Consider the following 9,600-nt stretch of genomic DNA (forward strand, 5'->3'; position numbering starts at 1 on the left):
ACAAGGTTATTCCTAAATTAGTCTAAACCACAACCCTACCTCTGGATTCATGTCCACATCCTGGCTCAACCCTACCCCTGGCTTCATGGAGCCTCAGTGAAAGAGAGAGGGATTGACCCTGTAGAGAGCAGAGTGGGGGGGGAGAGAGAGAGAGAGGTTGACCTGTAGAGAGCAGAAAGGAGGAAGTTTGAGAGAGAGAGAGGTTGACCCTGTAGAGAGCAGAGAGAGAGCAGGAGAGAGAGAGAGAGGGATTGACCCTGTAGAGAGCAGAAAGGAGGAAGTTTGAGAGAGGTTGACCTGTAGAGAGCAGAGTGGAGGAAGCAGAATTGACTCAGTGTCTAGTTAATTTCATCACACTGTGACAGGTGCTGCTACAGTAGCTTGCTAGGTCAGTTTCACCGTGTCACAGAGATGGCCTGTCTTGTCAGGGCCAGAGAGAGGAAGTCTGCTGATTACACTGGCCCGGATAGATCACCAGATCAAACCTGCAGCACATGAATCATGGCAGAATAGGAGCAACACGCTAACTGGCAGTAGAGATGAGTATTCCTGTAAGCGTGTACATGCAACACTGCTTCTGTTGGATGAGGGCCTCAGCAGGTGATCTAAGTATTTGAAATAATCTGTCCATGTAATATCATAATATCACTGCCAAGAATGACTGATATTCAAATCAATTCAAAATCAAACTTTATTCGTCACATGCGCCGAATACTCTTTCTCGTCCCCTTTCTCTCTCCTCTTTCCCTCTCTCTCTCTCTCCCCTTCTCTCTTTCTCTTCCCCTCGCTCTCTTCTTTCCCTCTCTATTCTCTCCCCCTCTCTCTCTTCCCCTTTCTCTCTTTCTCTTTCCCTCTCTCTCCATTTTCCCTCACTCTCCTCTTCCCCTCTCTCGCATCCTCCCGACTCTCTCCTCTTTCCCTCTTTCTTCCCCTCTCTTCTCCTCTTTCCCTCTTTCTTTCCCTCTCTCTCCTCTTTCCCTCTCTCCTCTTTCCCTCTCTCCTCTTCCCCTCTTTCTTCCCCTCTCTCTCCTCTTTCCCTCTCTTGCTCTCTCTTTCTGAAACAAGCATCATGCATCTCCATGGCAACGGTGTCTGAATGAAGGAGAACAGAATGGAGTGTGACTCTTCAGTGAAGTTAGAATTCTATTGATTCTCTAGTCTAGCCTTCTCTCTCTTGAGTCAGACAGCAGAAAGGATGGTGATATGCACTGGATTGATCTGTTTACACACACACACACCAGCCGTAGTCTGTTATTTGCTCTATTTTAGGCGGCCAGCTCCATGTGTCTGGTGGCATTGACCTCACAGCCCAGGAAGTTAAATAGACGTTGCTATGGTTACCCTGAATGTAGAAAACATTCTCCTGTCCCGTGACTCTGTGCCCAGTAACAGAAGGTTAACCCCTACCCCTCCCCCTGCACGCACGCTCTCTCTCTCTCACTCACTCACTCACTCACTCACTCACTCACTCACTCACTCACTCTCTCACAAAGGCACTTATGGAGAGGCGCTTGAGCTGCTGGTCCAAAAGGAAGAAAACCCGGTCTCTCTACATAATGTCTTATAGTAACTCCTGTCATCTAATGTCATGTCATTCCCATAACCATCTAATGTCATTCCCATAACCATCTAATGTCATGTCATTCCCATAACCATCTAATGTCATGGCATTCCCATAACCATCTAATGTCATGGCATTCCCATAACCATCTAATGTCATGGCATTCCCATAACCATCTAATGTCATGGCATAACCATCTAATGTCATGGCATTCCCATAACCATCTAATGTCATGTCATTCCCATAACCATCTAATGTCATGGCATTCCCAAAACCATCTAATGTCATGGCATAACCATCTAATGTCATGGCATTCCCATAACCATCTACATGTCATTCCCATAACCATCTAATGTCATGTTCCATAACCATCTAATGTCATGTTCATAACCATCTAATGTCATGTTTCCATAACCATCTAATGTCATGGTTCATAACCATCTAATGTCATGTCATTCCCATAACCATCTAATGTCATGTCATTCCCATAACCATCTAATGTCATGGCATTCCCATAACCATCTAATGTCATGTCATAACCATCTAATGTCATGTCATAACCATCTAATGTCATGGCATAACCATCTAATGTCATGGCATTCCCATAACCATCTAATGTCATGGCATTCCCATAACCATCTAATGTCATGGCATTCCCATAACCATCTAATGTCATTCCCATAACCATCTAATGTCATGGCATTCCCATAACCATCTAATGTCATGGCATTCCCATAACCATCTAATGTCATGGCATAACCATCTAATGTCATGTCATTCCCATAACCATCTAATGTCATGTCATTCCCATAACCATCTAATGTCATGGCATTCCCATAACCATCTAATGTCATGGCATTCCCATAACCATCTAATGTCATGGCATTCCCATAACCATCTAATGTCATGGCATTCCCATAACCATCTAATGTCATTCCCATAACCATCTAATGTCATGGCATTCCCATAACCATCTAATGTCATGGCATTCCCATAACCATCTAATGTCATGGCATAACCATCTAATGTCATGGCATTCCCATAACCATCTAATGTCATGGCATAACCATCTAATGTCATGGCATTCCCATAACCATCTAATGTCATGTCATTCCCATAACCATCTAATGTCATGGCATTCCCATAACATCTAATGTCATGGCATTCCCATAACCATCTAATGTCATGTCATTCCCATAACCATCTAATATCATGTCATTCCCATGACCATCTAATGTCATGTCATTCCCATAACCATCTAATGTCATTCCCATAACCATCTAATGCCATGTCATAACCATCTAATGTCATGTCATAACCATCTAATGTCATGTCATAACCATCTAATGTCATGTCATAACCATCTAATGTCATGTCATTCCCATTACCATCTAATGTCATGGCATTCCCATAACCATCTAATGTCATGGCATAACCATCTAATGTCATGTCATAACCATCTAATGTCATGTCATTCCCATAACCATCTAATGTCATGGCATAACCATCTAATGTCATGTCATTCCCATAACCATCTAATGTCATGGCATTCCCATAACCATCTAGTCATGTCATTCCCATAACCATCTAATGCCATGTCATAACCATCTAATGTCATGTCATAACCATCTAATGTCATGTCATAACCATCTAATATCATGTCATTCCCATTACCATCTAATGTCATGGCATTCCCATAACCATCTAATGTCATGTCATAACCATCTAATGTTATGTCATTCCCATAACCATCTAATGTCATGGCATTCCCATAACCATCTAATGTCATGGCATTCCCATAACCATCTAATGTCATGGCATTCCCATAACCATCTAATGTCATGGCATTCCCATAACCATCTAATGTCATGGCATTCCCATAACCATCTAATGTCATGGCATTCCCATGACCATCTAATGTCATGTCATGACACTGGATACCTGACCCGATCTCTCTGTTACGTGAAGAGGGGTCATCCCCATACTCTGGTACCAAGCTCTGTGCTCTCTTAGCAGGGCATGGTCAGTACACAGTCAGCCTCTTCTCTCCCAACCTGGTCTCAGAGCAGAGTAGTAGTATGATATGTTACGTTTTAATTTGTGGATGTCCATCACCCATTTCGTATGATATGTTACGATTTACAATTGGTATTATATGTTATGAATTTCAATTTTGTACAATATGTTATGAATTCTATCTAGGTGGCTAGGTGGCTAACATTAGCTAGCTGGCTAAAGTTAGCTAGGCTGGGGGTTACTGTTATGGTTAATAGGAGTTAGGTTAAACTGAAAAGTTGCATATCGCGGGAGCTATTCGATGCTAATGCAGAACGCCACAGGATGTTTTTGTGCTGGTCAAGGGCAGTCAGGTCTGGAGTGAACCACGGGCTATATCTGTTCCTGGTTCTATATTTTTTGAATGAGGCGTGCTCATTTTAAGATTGTGAGGAAAGCACTTTTAACGAATAACTTGGCATCTTCTGCTGACGGAATGAGGTCAATATCCTTCCAGGATACCTGGGCCAGGTCGATTGGAAAGGCCTGCTCGCTGAAGTGTTTTAGGGAGCGTTTGACAGTGATGAGGGGAGGTCGTTTGACCGCAGACCCATTACGGACGCAGGCAATAAGGCAGTGATCGCTGAGATCCTGGTTGAAGACAGCAGAGGTGTATTTGGAGGGCAGGTTGGTTAGGATGATATCTATGAGGGTGCCCGTGTTTACAGATTTGGGGTTGTACCTGGTAGGTTCATTGATAATTTGTGTGAGATTGAGGGCATCAAGCTTAGATTGTAGGATGGCCGGGGTGTTAAGCATGTCCCAGTTTAGGTCACCTAACAGTACGAACTCTGAAGATAGGTGGGGGACAATCAATTCACATATGGTGTCCAGGGCACATCGGGGTGCAAAAGGTGGTCTATAGCAAGCGGCAATAGTGAGAGACTTGTTTCTGGAAAGGTGGATTTTTAAAAGTAGAACCTCAAATTGTTTGGGCACAGACCTGGATAGTATGACAGAACTTTGCAGGCTATCTCTGCAGTAGATTGCAACTCCGCCCCCTTTGGCAGTTCTATCTTGTCGGAAAATGTTATAGTTAGGGATGGAAATTTCAGGGTTTTTGGTGGCCTTCCTAAGCCAGGATTCAGACACGACTATGACATCCGGGTTGGCAGAGTGTGCTAAAGCAGTGAATAAAACTTAGGGAGGAGGCTTCTAATGTTAACATGCATGAAACCAAGGCTTTTACGTTTACAGAAGTTTACAAATGAGAGCACCTGGGGAATGAGAGTGGAGCTAGGCACTGCAGGGCCTGGATTGACCTCTACATCATCAGAGGAGCAGAGGAGAGTAGGATAAGGGTACGTCTAAAGGCTATAAGAACTGGTCGTCTAGTGCGTTCGGAACAGAGAGTAAAAGGAGCAGTTTTCTGGGCGCGGTAGAATAGATTCAATGCATAATGTACAGACAACGGTATGGTAGGATGTGAGTACAGTGGAGGTAAACCTAGGCATTGAGTGACGATGAGAGAGGTATTGTCTCTAGAGACATCAGTTATACCAGGTGAGGTTACCGCATGTGTGGGAGGTGGGACAAGAGGGTTAGCTGAGGCATATTGAGCAGGGCTGGAGGCTCTACAGTGAAATAAGACAATAATCACTAACCAAAACAGCAATGGACAAGGCATATTGACATTAGGGAGAGGCATGCGTGGCCGAGTGATCAAGGAGTGGCTGATGGACCTCTTCAGCTAGCCGGGAGATGGGCTTAGCATAGACTAGCTCCAGGCTAATTGCTGCTTGCTTTGGGACAGAGACGTTAGCCAGGAGAAGCCAATCGGATAGCAGCTAGCTAGCTGCGATGATCCAGGTGAAGAGGTTCAAAGCTTGCGGTAGGAATCCGGCGATATGGGAGAAAAAGAAGTCCGATAAGCTCTGGGTTGAATTGCGTTGTGCAGACTGGCAGGAGTTGTCCGGGCTAAAGGTTAGCTGATGACCGCTAGCAGTGGCTAGCTGACTACTAGCTAAAGCATATTAAGTATACTGAACAAAAATATCAGCGCCACATGTAACAACTTCAAAGTTTTTATTGAGTTACAGTTCATATAAGGAAATAAGTCAATTTAAATAAATTGATTAGGCCATAATCTATGGATTTCACATGACTGGGCAGGGGTGCAGCCATGGGTGGGCCTTGGGAGGGCATAGGACCACCAACATGGCAGCCAGGCCCACGCACTGGGGAGCCAGGCCCAGCCAATCAGAATGAGTTTTTCCCCATAAAAGGGCTTTATTTCAGACAGAAATACTCCTCAGCTTTTTGTGCTTATGGAAATTTGGTGATTTTTTATTTCAGATCATGAAACATGGGACATGGGTTCATTGTATATTTGTTCTTTGTGACTTATTCTAAGTATTTAATACTTTAATACTTAGTATTTCATATTTTTTGTGGTCCACTTAAAGGATTGCTGCAGATCGTGAATTATTTATTTTCCTTTTCCTATTGCCATTATTTCAGTTTTTTTCCCGCATACATTTTATATGCTGAGATTTGGGACCAACACTTTACATGTTGCGTTGCTCATTTTGTTCTGTGTAGTTAAAAAGTTGTTAATTTGCTAAAATGCTAAAGTTATCCGTGATGAGATTCAAAGTCTCAACCAACCCACCCCACATTCGTTTTTTGGACTGTCTTATGTAGCAATACCAAATGTATCATATCATACTTATTTGAGTGTCCCGAACTTACAATTACTATGTTATGTCTTGTCTATGAGACCGGGCTGTCGCTCCAAGTTCTGTGGAGCTGTCTATGAGACCGGGCTGTCTCTCCAGGATCTGTGGAGCTGTCTATGAGACCGGGCTGTCTCTCCAGGATCTGTGGAGCCGTCTATGAGACCGGGCTGTCTCTCCAGGATCTGTGGAGCCGTCTATGAGACCGGGCTGTCTCTCCAGGTTCTGTGGAGCCGTCTATGAGACCGGGCTGTCTCTCCAGGATCTGTGGAGCCGTCTATGAGACCGGGCTGTCTCTCCAGGTTCTGTGGAGCCGTCTATGAGACCGGGCTGTCTCTCCAGGATCTGTGGAGCCGTCTATGAGACCGGGCTGTCTCTCCAGGTTCTGTGGAGCCGTCTATGAGACCGGGCTGTCTCTCCAGGATCTGTGGAGCCGTCTATGAGACCGGGCTGTCTCTCCAGGTTCTGTGGAGCCGTCTATGAGACCGGGCAGTCTCTCCAGGTTCTGTGGAGCCGTCTATGAGACCGGGCTGTCTCTCCAGGATCTGTGGAGCCGTCTATGAGACCGGGCTGTCTCTCCAGGATCTGTGGAGCCGTCTATGAGACCGGGCTGTCTCTCCAGGTTCTGTGGAGCCGTCTATGAGACCGGGCTGTCTCTCCAGGATCTATGGAGCTATCAGAGAGAACAGCCTCAATCTGGATCGTACCCATTCATGTTAGATTTGGACAATGCCATGTTTATCTTTGAAAAGTGATAGCTCGTCAGTGTGTCAAAGTCTCGGGGGAGTGGAAGTAATCGTTATCTCTGCAACTTCAATTGATCTGTGATCAAAGTACGTCCATGCAGGGGTACTAGTGCTCTCCGGGACAGTTGTTCTTGTTCGCGGAGTCACGCTATAAACACTTTTGGGGGAAAACTACAGAAAAGGTTTTGCAGGGATGAAGCAGGAAAAGAGTAAACACAAGGAGTTCCTGGAGAATATCAGTGTTCTGAAATGGATATGGAGCTTCCTCCTGTTAGGTCCGGCTTGTATTGGATTGATGGTGTACCTTCTGTTGACCTCTCTGTGGCCGCTGCCTGTTCTCTACCTCATGTGGCAGTTGACGGACTGGCACACACCTGAAAGAGGGGGTAGGAGAAGTTCTTTTGTGAGAAACTGGAAAGTGTGGAAGCACGTTAGGGATTATTTCCCAATGAAGTTAGTGAAGACAGCGGAGTTGAACCCAAACAAGAACTACATCTTAGGGTGTCATCCTCATGGGGTGTTCAGTATCGGAGCCTTTGCCTCTTTTAGCACCGAGGCCTGTGGCTTTATGGACCTTTTTCCTGGCGTGCGCTCTTGCCTCTGCATCCTGGGTGGTCTCTTCAAGATCCCCCTCTACAGGGAATATGCCATGGCCACAGGTTGTTGTCCAGTCAGCAAGCCCAGTCTAAAGCACCTTCTGTCTAAAAGTGGACAAGGCAATGCGGTGGTGATTGTGATAGGGGGCGCTGCTGAGTCATTGTTGAGCCTGCCTGGGGTCAACACTGTGGTTATGAAACAGAGGAAAGGCTTCGTCCGGGTGGCCCTGGAGTTTGGGGCTGACCTGGTGCCCGTCTACTCGTATGGGGAGAACAATATGTTCCACCAGGTGATCTTCTCAGAGGGGAGTGTGGGCTGGAGGTTACAGCAACTCTTTAAGAAAATCATGAGCTTTTCCCCATGTCTGTTTGTAGGGGAACGCTGGTTTTGGATGCCTTACCACTGCCCGGTCACCACTGTAGTGGGTAGTCCTATCCTAGTGCCGAAGAGGCCTTTTCCCACTCAGGAGGAGGTGGACCACTATCATGGCCTATACATGGAATCCCTGGCCAAGCTCTTCAATGAACACAAGGCCAGCTGTGGACTCTCAGACAGCCACGAGCTACGCATCGTATAGACCAATCATTCGGGTCGGCAGCGTAGCCTAGTGGTTAGAGCGTTGGACTAGTAACCGAAAGGTTGCAAGTTTGAATCCCCGACCTGACAAGGTACAAATCTGTCGTTCTGCCCCTGAACAAGGCAGTTAACCCACTGTTCCTAGGCCATCATTGAAAATAAGAATTTGTTCTTATTAACTGACTTGGCTAGTTAAATAAAGGTAAAATAAAAATGTAAGACTGCTTCCACGAGGACAATGTAAATGATACTGTAGCCTACTGATCTCCACAGTGAGACTACTTCAATCCACCCATTCCAACTAGAGGATCTGATTCAAAGAGGTCACAATCATTGATCCCTGGATTACCCAAGCTGCCTGGCCAATAGCTTCTGACTGTATTTACTGTAAGAATCAACACAAATCTCACGTAATTTGGTCAGATGCTATTTACGTAGTCTGTCCTTGTGATATAATTTTTTTTTTTAAAGACTACAATGGAGCAGTGCATGTGCTTTATATGTAGCAATAATATAACTGTGAATCTGAATACCTCACTCTCCATTTCATTAAAAAAACACAGTGATTGATTGTGTGATTTAGGATTTATAAAGAAAATACTCGGTGGACATGTTGAGTACAATCAGACTTTGTAGTTACCAGCAGCAATCTGAGTGAAGGTTACCAGGGAGATTACCAGGGAGGTTACCAGGGAGGTTACCAGGGAGTTTACCAGGGAGGTTACCAGGGAGTTTACCAGGGAGATTACCAGGGAGGTTACCAGGGAGTTTACCAGGGAGTTTACCAGGGAGGTTACCAGGGAGTTTACCAGGGAGATTACCAGGGAGTTTACCAGGGAGTTTACCAGGGAGGTTACCAGGGAGGTTACCAGGGAGGTTACCAGGGAGGTTACCAGGGAGTTTACCAGGGAGGTTACCAGGGAGGTTACCAGGGAGGTTACCAGGGAGATAACCAGGGAGGTTACCGCTTTACCAGGGAGGTTACCAGGGAGTTTACCAGGGAGATTACCAGGGAGGTTACCAGGGAGTTTACCAGGGAGTTTACCAGGGAGTTTACCAGGGAGATTACCAGGGAGGTTACCAGGGAGGTTACCAGGGAGGTTACCAGGGAGTTTACCAGGGAGGTTACCAGGGAGGTTACCAGGGAGTTTACCAGGGAGATTACCAGGGAGATTACCAGGGAGGTTACCAGGGAGGTTACCAGGGAGTTTACCAGGGAGATTACCAGGGAGGTTACCAGGGAGGTTACCAGGGAGGTTACCAGGGAGGTTACCAGGGAGATTACCAGGGAGGTTACCAGGGAGGTTACCAGGGAGGTTACCAGGGAGTTTACCAGGGAGTTTACCAGGGAGATTACCAGGGAGTTTACCAGGGAGTTTACCAGGGAGTT

At 45.8% G+C, this 9,600-nt stretch overlaps 1 protein-coding gene across 1 annotated transcript; it reads left to right on the top strand.

Moving 5' to 3' along the window:
* The first annotated feature begins 7,088 nt into the window (after positions 1–7,088).
* Positions 7,089–9,135, top strand: LOC123744763 (diacylglycerol O-acyltransferase 2-like). The gene has a single exon (XM_045724858.1). It carries the CDS (start codon positions 7,231–7,233, stop codon positions 8,209–8,211), a length of 981 nt encoding a protein of 326 aa, XP_045580814.1. The 5' UTR covers positions 7,089–7,230; the 3' UTR covers positions 8,212–9,135.
* The last annotated feature ends 465 nt before the right edge of the window (positions 9,136–9,600 follow it).

The sequence above is a fragment of the Salmo salar genome, chromosome ssa09 (assembly GCF_905237065.1).
Source record: "Salmo salar chromosome ssa09, Ssal_v3.1, whole genome shotgun sequence".
Lineage (NCBI taxonomy): Eukaryota > Metazoa > Chordata > Actinopteri > Salmoniformes > Salmonidae > Salmo > Salmo salar.